The 14804-nt window shown below is 36.1% G+C and overlaps 1 protein-coding gene across 3 annotated transcripts in view; it reads left to right on the top strand.

The window, feature by feature from the left end:
* Positions 1-14804, top strand: part of PLA2R1 (phospholipase A2 receptor 1) — a 45055-nt gene that overhangs the window by 18749 nt on the left and 11502 nt on the right. For all 3 annotated transcript variants that reach the window (XM_077181517.1, XM_054636761.2, XM_077181516.1), the window contains exons 8-20: positions 952-1109; positions 2486-2593; positions 4128-4240; positions 6210-6379; positions 7357-7559; positions 7851-7996; positions 8478-8562; positions 8923-9055; positions 9440-9475; positions 9891-10048; positions 12523-12587; positions 12932-13035; positions 14325-14467. In XM_077181517.1, coding sequence (XP_077037632.1) covers positions 952-1109; positions 2486-2593; positions 4128-4240; positions 6210-6379; positions 7357-7559; positions 7851-7996; positions 8478-8562; positions 8923-9055; positions 9440-9475; positions 9891-10048; positions 12523-12587; positions 12932-13035; positions 14325-14467 — 1622 coding nt within the window. The remainder of the gene's footprint in view (positions 1-951; positions 1110-2485; positions 2594-4127; positions 4241-6209; positions 6380-7356; positions 7560-7850; positions 7997-8477; positions 8563-8922; positions 9056-9439; positions 9476-9890; positions 10049-12522; positions 12588-12931; positions 13036-14324; positions 14468-14804) is intronic.

Genomic DNA, 14804 nt, shown 5'->3' on the forward strand with positions numbered 1-14804 from the left:
CCCCTTTGATGTCAGCAGGGCGTATCAAAGCACTTCTGCTGGTTCACATTGTCCTGAGAGGCAGCACAATTGCAGAAGGAACTTAATGAACAAAAGCTCTTTGATGCAGCAATGCCAATACTTTTGTTGTCATAACAGCAGCAAAGGAAAGTGAGTATTTTCTGCCTGCCACTGACACCAGTGTGCTGGCAAAGCTGCACAGTTTGGTTGTGAGTTTTTCTCACAGAGCTGGGGCAGAGTGTCATGTGGAGATTAGGAGATTAACCTCAATCATCTTCCTCACATCCATGAAGACCCTCCATAGATAACAAATACCATTGTTGGCAGGGATGCTGTAATGTATATATGTAAAATGGATATATGTACTTGTTCTCACCTTGAATTCAGCTTCAGTCTGCTGCTTCACTCCAGCCTGTTCAGGCTTCTCTTCAGGAGAAAGGCTTACATGCCTGAAAGCCTGAGTGCTCTGCTCTTTCTCCTGTAGAAGCTGGTAAAATAAGACTTTACATCAAAATGCAAGCCTTGTCTCTCCTTTATTTGTTAGACACTGGCTACAACTGTGCTGTCACTGGACCCTATAACTCTCAGAGAATCCTAAAGCTGAGTGTGGCATGGAAAATTATATGAAGAAATATTTCACTCCCACATCAGTTTTTCTTCCCCATACACTTCAAGAAAGTGCATATGCTCTTACTTTGTATTTTTTAGGATTTTAAAGCATATTATCATGTATGTTGATTCTATTTTTGAAATGACTTAGCTTTCAAGAGCAATAGAACCTGGTCTCATCAGTAAGGTTTCCTAAGTTTATAGAGCTTTTATTTCTTTCCTGAAAGAAGGACATTCCTATAAAAATCCTATGAATAACTTTTAATGGTGGTGTCATGTTAGAGGAAAAACAGGCTTTATCACTTCACCATTAAAATCTGAACTCACTTAATTCTTTTACAGAAAATGTAACAGAGACATGGATTGGATTATACAGTAATAACACCCCTGTTGTTTTTGAGTGGTCAGATAGCACCCCAGTAAAATTCTCTAACTGGCACAGACAAGAACCTAACACCTTTCAAAGAACAGGACAACTCTGTGTTTTGGCACAAGGACCTGTAAGTTTTCTTTTTAAAAGAATTAGGCACTTTTATTTTAGCTCATAATAATTTTATTTCTTGCTGTGCATACTTTTTTAAACCATGACCTAGAGTATGACTTTGTTTTTGATTCCTAATGTATTCATGTTATGGTAAATGCAGTACAGCCTTTAGAAACCAATGCATTCTGCAGTACTGATGCACAGAAAATTAATCACAGATTTTGAGCTTATGTTAAATAAAAAGTACTAAATATTTAAAGCCTGGAAATGGAAGAGAACAAATATGAGTGGGTATTTTGATAAAGTAATTTAAAATCCAAGTAGTGTGTATCATAATTTATGATGCATGAGTTCTGGTCTTGAAAGTTTCAAATTTATGTTTTGAAAAACCGTCAGCTGTGCCTGTATTATCTTTGTGTAAATATCTATAAATTTTATGGAGTGTCTTTCAAAACAATAGTCTAGGTCTACATGAAAGTATAGAAGTTGATAGCAGATGGATTGATAGAGAGACTGATACCAGATCAGTCAGGGTTTGTAAAACAGGGAGTAATGTTAAAACAACACTGTCCTATCTTGTTGGTATTCATGGCAGTGTCAATTCTTTTGTAATGTGGTCATGCATTTACTTTACTTTTGCAATTACCAGTTCTTAAACTCACTAATACATGACTTGCATAAGTAGCACTATAATTTTAAAAACTTTTTTGCAAAATATGTTTTGTCTGAGTGTGAAAACTGTATCAAGGGTTTCTGCTGTCTCTACAGTAGTGGGTCCAGTAGGTTACAGTCTTTAACTCAGGAGAAAACCAAGACAATTACAGCGACTGGGAAAAGTCTGTTCCTCCTGGAAGCAGAAAATAGGACTTTGGAACAATGGGGGATTTCAGATTCCAAAGTAATATTTTACTCAGTTTGCAAGTGTAAACAAACAAACGAAAGTGTGTAATACAAAGGAAAAGTAGGTTTGGGATAAAATTTTTCAAGCATTGTTTTTGATGTATGTCCAGTATGTATAGATCTGTGAAAATTATATGATACACAGTTTGTAATATCTTGAGTAAGGACTGTTCAAATATAGAGATTAATCTTACAAAGAACTGTGATAGCCAGAAAAAAAAGTGCTCTGGCATGGCCATGGTGTTAATTAATTAAGATGCTTTACATCCTGAAGACTGAGTCAAAGAGACAAACCCATTTGTATGATTGATTTGGGATGTCCTGCTGACAGTGTTGGTAGAAATAAATGGACCATCTATGGATAAGTAAATGGGGTGAGAAAAATTTTTTTAGTGAAAGGTTAAAAGAGGAAGAGAGAGTGTGATCTAATATTTGTATAGATATGCATGAGAATATGGGTATATATGGAATATACTCTCTTTTATTCCTTAGGAGGGATATTGGAGGATTAAAAATTGTGAAGACAAATCTTTCTATATCTGCAAAAAAACAGGGGAATTTAATAGTGTCTCTCCTGAACTGGAATCAAATTGTCCAGAGGTAAGTGGGTTTGTGGTTGTTTTAGAACTATATTAATGACATAGAATTATATAGGTAACTTCTAAATACAGCTACAGAACATGTGGATGCAAATAGATAATTTCAGTTTTTCATCCTAAGGACATGCATATTTTGCTTGGAAAAATCACATTGTTTGCTTTAGAAGTATGTAAACTAAATTTTAATGTAAGATCAAAAGCCTTCACAAGATGCCTTTCATGGCTTGTTGTTTCATCAGTGATTGTGACCCAAGTTCCTATTTTTTTCTAGATCAAAAGTGAAACCCTTTTGTCCACCATCTGTGCAAATAATGGCTGTTATATGATGCCTCGTCCCACACATGGTTTTCATACATTGAAATGGAATGTCAGGGTGAAAACCTACCAGTTTCATTGACTCGGAGAAACTTGTACATTTGCTTTCAAACACAAATGGGAAGGAGCACAGCTATCTAACTAGGAGATATTTTCAGGCATTTAGGCTCTGTGTTCTGGCAGTAAAAGGAAGAATGTTAAAGTATGACTTAGTTTGCCATCAGTTCCTTTTCACAGTGTGGAAAGAGGAAACTTGTTGAGTTTCTGTTATATTCAAAACTGTGGAGGGAAAAAAATCTCTCTTTTCCAAGCTGCTTTATTATTTAGCTAATTGTCTTCCTTTTTTAAAATTTCCTCTTTTGTTTCTTGGGAAATGAAGAAACGCAGCCAGTTCAGTTGAATTATAAGAAGGTTGCAACTGTACTGTTTGGAGTCAGATGCAGCCTTTTGCCAGATGTAGTGTCCAGATCCAGAGTTCTTGTCATACCATTATGGACATTACTACTTGATTCCAGCTTAAAATTTCCAGAAGTTTAGGGTGACTGCATTTATTTCATTTGGACCAATGTATTTTGTCACTCAAGAATTTTGTGTGTTGTTAGTGTAAGGAAATTTGTTTGACAGCACTTCAACTTCTTCTCAGTCCTGTGCCCCTCAGGATTGAGTCTCAAGGTATTGAGCCACTGGTCATAAGTATTTTGACCCACTCTGGCAACTTCTACTCAGGATAAATTTCTGCTTCTTGGTGTTTCACACCCTGTAAAAACATTTGCTGAACCCTCTTACAGTCCCTTGGCTTTGATCCTTTTCTTTCTAATGTGAAAAAAGTTACATTCAGTTAATCAAAAAACTGAGAGAACGTATTATCTCTTTATTCTCTTGCTTATTTAAAACAGTTAATCATAAATCCAGGCAGGTATGCTGCATGAGCTCGCACCAGCAGAGCTTACACCAGTCCAGGTGGTGTCTTTTGGACACCCAGGGATGAATGAAGTAAAAGACTAATAATGAGATGAAATGAGGCAGGCTGACCATGGACACAGTGTTCTGGCTCATCTGATATCCACATTTTCAGTGATCTTGAGGGTTACTGCTCTTCAACCATGGTAGGAAAGAAAAGATCTGCAGGGATGCCAGGGATCATCAGACAAAAGGGGGCCAAGTTTTTAACAACTATACAATAATTAATAATCCATAAAATGATGTTCATTTCTTTTAAGGGATGGGAAAGACATGGTGGATATTGTTACAAAATCGACAGTACCCCTCGAAGTTTTGAACATGCTTCCAGTGGTTATTTCTGCCCATCTGCACTTGTATCAGTAACCAACAGGTAGTTAATGCTATTAGACAGTGTGAAGATACCTCTAACAAGAACTATTCTAACTTTATAAAGCGTTGCATGGCAAAACATATCACTATTGTGAAATAATATTTGCTTGAGGGGTGAGCATAATTACTAACATCAGCTGAAATCAAAGGTGTGCTTTGCCTTACTTTTTAATTGAAAATAAATTTAATAACAAGCAATTGTTAGGCTAATAAACACTTTTAGCAATGTGCACATTTGGGCATGCAGAAATCTAAAGAAAATGCTTGTTGCAGGGGTATGTAACATCTTTGAGAAACTTTATTAGTGTACTTGAAAGGTGTACTAAAAGATGAAAATATACTTATTTTTATAGTGAGATAAATATAAATTTTTTATCCAAATCAGTTAATGTTTTATAAATGTTTCTATTTATGTATTAATTTTATGTGGTTTCTCAGCAAATAGGGTAGGAGAGTAAATGTTTGAAAGCATTTGTTGCTGTTTTCCCATGCCTTGTTCTTATTTGCCTCTATTCCAGCTTTAGCAAGAGCTTTCTCCTCTGTAGATGTCCAGATGCTTGGGTTTTCTCTGCTTCCTTCGTTATTCACCCTTCATGATGGCTTTTCTTTAAAGTTTGACATACTAATAGATAAATTACATCGATACTGTAGCTGCTGCCTATTTATTGTTTAAAAAAAAGCCTAAATAACAAAAAAACCCCAACCCAAACCCTAAAAATACAAGGAGGAAATATCTACTCCCTTTAGACCAGGGAAAGTAACCCTCAGCAATCAGATAAAGAGTTGGTAGGTATTTTAGGAAACCACTGGCTACCCTACATAAAGATTGGCATCAGTGGGAATTTGCTCTGCCCAGTGGTTCCAGGGTGTGCAGCACTGAGCTGTAGTGTGACAAAGGTCCTTTCAGGGGGAATAGGGGACAAATTCTTGCAGCTGAGCATTGGCAGCTCAAATGTGGCAGGGAGCTGTAGGCATGCTGCACATCACTAGAATAATGTCTTCTGTCTTTTTCTGCTTTTTTTATTTTTATTTTTTCACTTCTTGGTGTAGCCATCACTAATTATTACGTTATTTCCCAGTTCCAGTTAGCAGCAGTGGCAAGGAGTAGCAAAAGCATGTTAGTTTAGTGGTTTTGTTAAATTGCTGCTGGGGTTTGTTGTTCTGGAGTGAAAACTACAAAACTTTTTCAGTTACTGATCCTAAAATGTGCATGAGATTGTAAGTTGTAGAGGAAGGAGAGTAGACATAAAAAGAGGACATGCGAGGAAATGAAAATTAAATACAAGTTCTGAGTCCCTCACAGTGTTACAGATACTGTAACACTGATCACAGTGTTACATTCCATCTTTTGCATTAATATCATCCTTATATTTAGCCATTATTTTCTGAGTTTGTATAACAATTATATCAGAAGTAATTGTATTTAAGTGAAAATTGGATTCCTATGCACAGCAGTTATGACTTGCAAAAAGGTGTATGTCTCTTAGATAACTTTAGTGAAGAAAGCAAGATTCTTTGTAGTCAGTTCAGTTGGTGCTTTGGGTCCTTCAGATCTGGTTTCTTAGTGCTGGTTTGTGTATCTGCTGGTTTCAGTAGGACACTTCTGTGCAGAGGTTTTTCTTTTCTTTCTTCTGGAGCCTTTTCAGACCCCACTAACATTTTTCCTTCATACCTGGAGTTTCTTGTTTTAATTTGTGCATCATTAATACATTCTGTCTTTACATCTTGCAATTCAAGCACTGAGGTTTTAAGATCTGATTCTACTGTTTGTTTTATGTGCTCAAGTGCTGAAAAAATAGGGGTACAGACTTATACTTCAAGTTCCCCACAGCATTCTGTAAAGAAAATTAAGTACATCCATTATATTTTTCTCTTCTGAGAAAATTTAAATGATATCATGAGAGATATTCACTGAAATACCAATTTATTTATTTTATTCTAAAAACCTTTATTTTGATTATTTTATTAAGGTTTGAACAAGCTTTTATCAACAGCATGATCCGCAGCATGGCAGAATCTGAGAGAACTTATTTTTGGATAGGATTGCAAGACCTTAACAACACAGGAGAATACTTTTGGCTCAGTACAGCAGGCAAGAATCACTCAGTGAGCTACACAAACTGGAGCAAGTACCAACCACGTGAGTAGCATGCTGGTAAAAAATGCAGTGGCTGGAAATGGAAACTGGGGAGGGTGCTCTCTTCTCCACAGCACCAGTGGCTTAGCAGGGACTGAAGAGTGCCAGTCCTTTCCTCCCTGCTTGGCCAGGAGAGCAGAGAGATAAATTTGCATCTGCTGTTGGCTCCACAACCTGAAGGTGCTCACAGTCAGGTCCTCCCTACAGACACAGCTAATCCCTGAAATTCTTCTTTTCCTATGAGGTGTCTTTCATACATTCCTTTATGAACTATAATACATTTGTTGCATACATAATATTTTCTAAAGAACGTTAAAAACCAAACTTGATGCTTTCCATACATTTCTTCATGAGCTTTTCAAGGGCTTTCTGAGACTCCCAGCAAAAGATCCTAGAAAAGTAATGAATCTTATTCAGTAACAGTCACAGTTTGAAAATTGCATTCTATATGAAAAATAGGCCAGAGGTTGCCAGAAACATTTCTGTGAATAACAGTGTGGAGGTTTCTTCTTCTTCCCCTTGAGTTTGATCTTGCTTGTTTCATAGTAATTCTTAGGAAAATATTCCAAGGAAATAAAAAGTGAAAATGTTAAACAGTTGTTCAACCTTTGAAACATAAACCACTAAGGAATACCTGAAAATAGAGACATATTTATAAAGATAATCCATTTCAATAATGGCTCTCTGATTTGGACTCTATACATTTATTGCTTTACTAGTGCATTTTGCAAAAGTAATATTTTCAATTGCACTTCTTCTCATGCATTTTGTGAGAGGAACTGTTTGTCCTTGTTCATTTTACAAGCTCAAGCCAGCCAAGAGAGGCTTATAAATTGGCTGCTTACCAAAGAATTTGCTAGTTTTGTAGGTTCATTAAGCTTTTATCCAGAAACCCATGTCAATAAAACAGCAACTTGACCAAAGAAATCACAAAATTCAGATGTTCTATTCTGATATTCAGCACCTATTCCCGTGTCTAGGTCATTCTGGAGGATGTGTGGCTATGCGAGGGCAGCACCCTGTTGGTTACTGGGAGGTGAAAAGCTGTAAGAACTTCAAAGCCATGTCATTGTGCAAGCAAAAAGTCAATTCTTATGAAGAACCTGAACTTACTTTTCAAAAATATTCGAGTTCCTGCTATTTTGGATGGGAGTCAGAACCTAATCTGCTCAACTGCTACAAGGTACATGTCACACTTGCTTTGAGTTTTTCTGATTCGACACAAGCTTAAGAATATGCTGTTCCTAAAACATTTTTGATGAGGCATTATTTCTTTGACTCAACAAACAAAAGTTTCCTGTTACCATCCTGCACTGCATTTGAAAGTGAGAGAAAGTAACAAGAATCAGAGCTTTGCTTGAAATTCACCTGGTTTGGTTAGGAAAAACTGTGACTAATATTTGATTTTTATGGGTTTCTGAAAAACTGCTCTCTAAAACAAACTAAATTTATGACAATGGTTATTTTATTGCAGATATTTCACAATGAAAAAGTTCTGATGAGAAGAACATGGGATGAAGCAGAAGCATTATGTCAAGATTTTGGAGCCCATCTTGCTAGTTTTAGCCATATCTATGAAGAAACATTTTTAAACAATCTATTATATACAATTTTTGATAGGTAAATATATTTTTAACACCAACAAGATTTATCATAATTGTACTAATCTACAATTGACATTATTCCATCCTCTTTGCTAGTGTCCAAAGAAGTCCCTACTCTAACATGAACTAAAAATTGAGTGAAATGCATCAGCAGCATTTCAATGTGATTCTTTTTGAAGATGATCTTTGTGGTAAATGTTGAGCAGCTGTTGTTGTCAAGGTGGTGTTTTTGTGAATTAACATTCCTTGTTGAAATGGAGGTTCTACCATTTTAATCCTATTTTAAATGTTTTCGTCTTGTAAAACATAATCTAACATTTTAGTGGGAAAGCAAGAGTTTACTTCAAGAATTCTAAAAAGTTAAGAAACATATTATGGAGTAATATATTGAATTGAAGAAGAAATTAATATGTGTATTTGTACTATTGAAAAATTATTTCTGAAATGGCCAAGGAAAAAGTGCATGAGAAATGTTATTTTCTTTGTTTCTGTTATAGAACAGAAGAGAGACAGTTCTGGATTGGATTTAATAAAAGAAATGCACTTTCTGGAGGGACGTGGCAGTGGTCTGACAGAACACCTGTAACTATCTGTTTACTCTGTTTTTCAAGTCACATCTGAGCATACATTGAACCAAGGCAAAGGCTTTTAGATGTGGGCAGCTGCTGTTACTCATGTCAAAATTTGTTAGGTTTCATAGCTATTCCCTTATTTTTATGAAGAGGTAGTCTGATACGAGTGAGTTGGTCAGGACATCGGGAGATCATGACTATGGGCCCTATTATTTGTATTTTACCATCATAATTTAGGCAGTCCTCTAGTTGTTGCTTAGCTGTTCCTATTGTACACACATGTCTAAATCCTTCCTTTTTCTCCATGATGAGGTTTTCAAATGCTTCATCTTGGGCTGTCAGTGAAAGAGAATGAATGTGCTGTTTTCAGGTTGTATCTTCATTTTTGGAGGACAAGTATGTTGAAGATGACTCAAGAAGCTGTGGTGTGTTCAAAGTAAACAAAACAGTCTTTCCAGCACACTGCAAAGAAAAGCGTGAATGGATATGCAAAATACCAAAAGGTAGAACGTTAATTATCGTGCACTGTCTGTTACACACATTACTTGCAATTCAGTAGAGACAAAGAAAAAAATATCTAAAAATCTCCTTTTTAGCCACCTCTGGAGTTCTCACTGGTCTTCTGCATGAAATCATGGCAAAGCCAAATGGGTTATTCCACTTAGGTTTGTTGTTCAGTTAACAGATCTAATGTCAACAGTCATATAACAAGATTACCAGTTAATTGGAAATACCCATTCAAAGTTGTTATTCATAAAAATGACTGTGTTTTTAGTGAGTGTGGCAATTATTTTATTTAATTCCATGTTTAATTCCCTTTTTTATCCCTGAACAAGAATAACAATATTCTTAATGATTTTTGGTTTTTTTTTGGGCTTTTTTTGCAGGTGTCAAACCAATGAGTCCAGTTTGGTACACAGCTGGTATGAAAATATTTTCTTTTTTCCATCTTGAAACAATTTCACTTGGACATACAATTTAAGCCTTGTTAAAAATAAAATAACTAAAATATTCTATGTTGAAAATTTGCAGTAAGGATCTCTGTAGGAACTATTTGTTAGAGATCAAATCTGCCACTGTTGTTTAGGAATACCAGAGCATCAGATACTGCTCTTGATGTCACTGTGGTCTCGGGGGATAGAGTATTAGGAAAAAAAAAACCTCATAGTCCATTTTTTGTCACCACAAATTGATATGTTAAAAATGGTTCTGCTGTTCCTTGTGGTGTATTTGCCCTCTGACATGTAGCTGCAGGCAGACCATGGGGGTAAAAAAAGATGAGACTTGAAATGAAATTTTTACCCCTGCACACCGTTGACTCTTTTGCTTATTTTCTAGAATTGCCCTGGTCATACTATCAAGGAGCAGAATATCTTTTCCATGTCAGCCCTGCAGAATGGGAAACATGTAAATTTGTCTGTGGCTGGCTTCGTGGTGGATTGGCAATAATAAATTCTTCTGGTGAACAAACCTTTATTCAAAATAAAATAAGGAAGGTAAGAAAAAAGCACCCCTTTTAAAAAATAAATCCTCAGGCTATTTTCTGTCATATCTTACAGAGAATCTGTCTTTCCTGTTATTCCAGGTAGAATCTAAAAGTCATTTTACTTTAGAAATAATGTTCTCGCTGTCTTCATTTCCCATATCTCTCCCTGAAGCCCTGTTTAGCTTAAGAAGTCAATAACATTTCAAATCTGCAGAATCAGCTCTACTATTGAGCAGGTTGATCAATCTGCCTCAAAAGACCCAAGAGGAGCAAAAGCCAGATTCCTATCCCAAAGCTGGGAAGGTAATTGGGGGCAAAGAGAAAAGTGTGTTTCATGTGTGGTGTACATCCCTCTCTGCTTCTTCCTCTCTGCCCACCCCTCTCTGCCCACGGGGAGCCATCATGGTTTCTCACATTCCAACAGTGTTTCTGTCCACAGATTTGTATTATGTCTACTGAATTTACCCCCCCTTGTGACTATGGATCTTTATATGGGGAGAAAAAAGACATTTTTCTCTAAATTTCCTCCTCTGGTTTACAGCAGAATTTTTCTAGAACCTTTCTGATATAACAAACAGCTTTGAAAGTGAGAAATAGCTTCACAAGCAGATTAATTCCCAAGAAAGTGAGTCTGTTTCCTTTTAGGTGTTCTCAGTAAAACCAAAATAATGACAATTGTAAAAATTAATGAAAATATTCTGTCTGCCTTACTGAGGACAAAATTCTACAGCTGTAATGTAAAGGGATATTGTAGTGTAATCTTTAAAAGAACATCTGGTTCTGGGTAGAAAAGCTCTTGACCCACACTTATTGTGTACAGGCCTTCTCTGCCTTTAACTTGTAACAGAAAGCATAAATAGAATTGTGTTGTAGTAATATAGGGTCTCTCACTTTCCAAGGAATTATGTATAATTTTTATCTTCTATTTAAGTAATTTTATATTAAAGCATGATGAAATAGATTTAAACTAATAGATCAGGGCAGAAAAAGATTTTCATGAAAAGCAACATAAATGGCTATACTGTCTTGTCTTCCTCCACATCTACCAGAGACTGTGATGAGATGTAATTACTACGTCACCTAACTCTGAATATTTATGACTTTCAAAAAATTACATAAATTTTAAAAAATACATATTTCTCCAACTTAAGATCGCTTAAAATGGATAATCAGAATGCTGCTTTAAAGTAGTGTTTACGTACATGAGGTCTTTCAAAAGTGGATTGATCATTAAAATTAGTGGATATTTCAAAAGTTTATGAACATTCTGCAGTGAAAAAGCAAATTTTAGTCTCTTTATACTGGAAATCTGCTTAACTTCGTAGAAGTTTTGTCTCAGAATACAACATACACAGGTTTTTTAAAGCCTGCTGGGTTTGGCTGAGCTTTCTCAGCATAGCCACGTTTGTCCCTCAGTGATTGTAATTATTTTGCTGTGGAATTAGGAGTAATGGCAATCATTAAAATAATACTCAGCAGTCTAAATAGACTTTGCATGTGTCATTTGAAAACTTGGTCAAAATTTCTTAGCGTGGAATTTGAAATCACATTTTTCACTATTTCTTTAAAAACTGTAATATGTAGACTGAGTGCTGTGATTAGAAAATTTAAACTCAGGGGCCAGGCAATACCAAATCAGAGAGCATTCCGGAGTCTTTTGTCAGAAATGTGTTTTCTTCATTTACTAAATAAGATGTGAGCTGGAGAAATCCTAACTGTAACTTGAAGGACAGTGTGGAGGCACAACACAGGCTGGACATCAGTTCTTTCTGACAAAAAATAAACGTTTTACTGATAAAGGGTGGCTTCTCTAGTGTCCTGTACATTCAGAATTTTTTGGTTTTTCTTCTTCCAAAAGCTCCCAAACTGTGATTGAGTGGCTAACCCTGAAGTGAAACTGATTCATAGCTGAAACTAGAATCAATTCAACAAAGCAATAACACATGGCTGTTGGAATTACATTATTTCCATGCTTTTTCAGTAACACTTGGCCTTTTAGAAGCAAAGGTCTAGATCCTTTCATGAGAGCAGCAATCAATCTGGAAAGCCTCTCTAGAGTACTCTGGTATGAACCATGCAAAGTTAGTAGATGTTCAGAAAGCATTTTGGAAACATCGAGGATCAGCACTATATTACTGCTTAAAGGAAATATTTGCTATTGTTTCATTTTAGGAATTGGGGGAAAACAAATTATGGTCTAACATAACATGACAGTCTTTTCAAACCAGATAGGCTGTAAATTCCTGGGTTATAGAAGACACATCAGCAATCCTGTGGAAATTTGGGAGGTAAATCATGCTCTACTCAAGTGAATAATCCCACTGAAGTTATATGAATTAACATGGGCAGGGTTTAGCACCCGTTCTTCCTTTTGGAACCCAATAGAGATGCTACTTGAATACACAGTCTGACTTTAGGAGTTTGTTAATCCATTGGTAGGAGGGCAACAACATCTAAACACATGGCAAACCATTTCTTTTATAGCTCTCAGCTACTGATGTTCACTGGTGGATTGGATTGCACGCAGAAAACCTCAGCGAGGAGTTTCGGTAAGAACCCATGTGTGCCACAGTGCTGTGAGCTGTGCTTGGCATGCCCTGTCCCACTATGATGGGCCAGAGCAGTTTGGTGACTGAGGGATATTCAAGAGAAAATTTAAATTCTCATGTAAATATCATTCAGGATAATATTGCTCTTAATTTATCTCCCCATTGCAGAATTCCTTCTGACAAGGTTGTGAAAGACATTTATATTGACCTTAGTCACAGTGGTTGTTTGTTTATTTTCTTCTCCCTTGTATCGCCTTTTGAACCCTTTGATGAAGGGTGTGAATTTAGGTAAGGATAGGACAAAGGGGGAAAAGTGAAACTTCATTCTTAATATTTCTGTGCAGCTGGAGAGATGAATCACCAGTAACGTATCAGAACTGGGATGAAGGGAGGGAAAGAGATCTGCAGAAACCAGGGAAAAGATGTGGCTTCGTTTCATCACAAACAGGTTTCTTTTCTATTTCCTTTTGCTGCAGTAATTGTAACTTTATTCTGTTGTTGGCCAAAGGGTTTCTATTTTTTTCTTTGCTTTTGAGAAATGCAATCCGTATTGAAGTCCTGTTCCATAGTTATAATTTGCGTGACTCCTTCTGTGATTAAGAAAATAACAATGAAATATCATTAAGATGCTCAGAGACTAGGTTTTAGGTGTTAAAAGTATATTAATAGTTACAGCTCTCTAATGTCAAAATACAAAGATTCCAGTGATATTGATACCTCAGTTTTAATTGGGCTTTTATGTGGAACAGCAGTAATGTTAATGCATTGCTTGTGTTCACAGTTTTCTCAGAACCAAATGACCCACATGCACTTAGCAACAATTTTTCCTACATCTATAAACTGTTTTTCTATCAGCACATGACTTTAAGTACTCAGATTTCTACATTATTTTTGATCCCATGGCCAATCTGCTGAGGGATTTTTGGGTGCCATAATTTTGGTGCTAGCCTTTCAATCATGACAAAGCTTTATATTTTACTGGGGTATTAAAAAAAAGTTACAGTACTGCTGGTTTAGTGACTTCTATAATTTTCCAGTGTCTGTTTTCTGATGATCTGCAAGTCATATGATAAAGTAAACAGGTCAGGTTCCAAGAAAAATAAAAATAGCCAGCTTTGCATTTGTGAGAAGTGCTGAAAAAGATTATTACAGCTGCAGTCTTATAATCCCAGGCTCGAAAGTCAAAACTGAAAAAACATAAAACCTTCTTTTTTTCCACACGTAATCTTGGGGTTTTGATTCATGACTTATGAAGGCTTGAGTTTGCCATTGCCATATTTAGTATCAGATAAAAGGAAGAGATGCCCACCCTCCCCCCACAGCTGGCCAAAGGTGGGGGCTGGCCATAAATTTGTTGAGTTCCTGAAAAGTGTGTTTTCCTCCTAAGCAGGTCAGCATTTCATATCATCACCTGGATCTTGCCAGCAATTTTCAATGTAAGGAAGTCAAACTATCTTATCTGGAAGGCATCTCTCTTTTTTTTTTTTTTAAATAAATAGTTTTATAGTCACATGTTATATGACTTAGTGTAGAGGAATTGGTTTTACTTGATAAAATTAAACTGGAAATAAAAGGATGTGCCCATGAACCATCAAATCCACTGTAATGCAGTATGTCCAAATGTATTTGATGCAGAATGTCTTTTTACTCAGATAATAAACAATATCCAAGCTATCTAAAAAAAACCCTTTCCAATTCTCAAACCAACATTGAACTGTGATTTTTCTTTTTGTTCAGGACTCTGGGGTGATGAAAACTGTACTGTTTCTCTTCCCTGCATTTGTAAACGTAACATTCCAAAGAAGATAGAGAAGGAGATTCCAAAAGACCCAAACCAACAAGGAGCATGTCCCAAAGGCTGGTTGCACTTTGGATTCAAAGTAAAACCTTTTTTTATGCTGTTTTGTTGCTCAAAATGCATTCCATATGTAGGACAGAAATAATACTTAAGGATTACTTAATATTTGAAGCTTTTTGAAGGAGAGCTTTTAGATTTATAACCACTGACATGGTGACCCAAGATTTATTGCAGTTAAATAGCTGCCCCCAACTTTAAGAAGTTGTCTTAACAAGGTGTTAAAAATTTTACTTTAGTTTCAGGGAGTAAATACCCATGTATGCAAAAGCTATGCAATTGTATTTGTGCCTTTGCCATAAAAAGCCTGCTCCATCCTCTCTTTTCCATATATGACAATTTCAAGTGTCTTTTATGATCTC

The sequence above is a fragment of the Agelaius phoeniceus genome, chromosome 7 (assembly GCF_051311805.1).
Source record: "Agelaius phoeniceus isolate bAgePho1 chromosome 7, bAgePho1.hap1, whole genome shotgun sequence".
NCBI lineage: Eukaryota > Metazoa > Chordata > Aves > Passeriformes > Icteridae > Agelaius > Agelaius phoeniceus.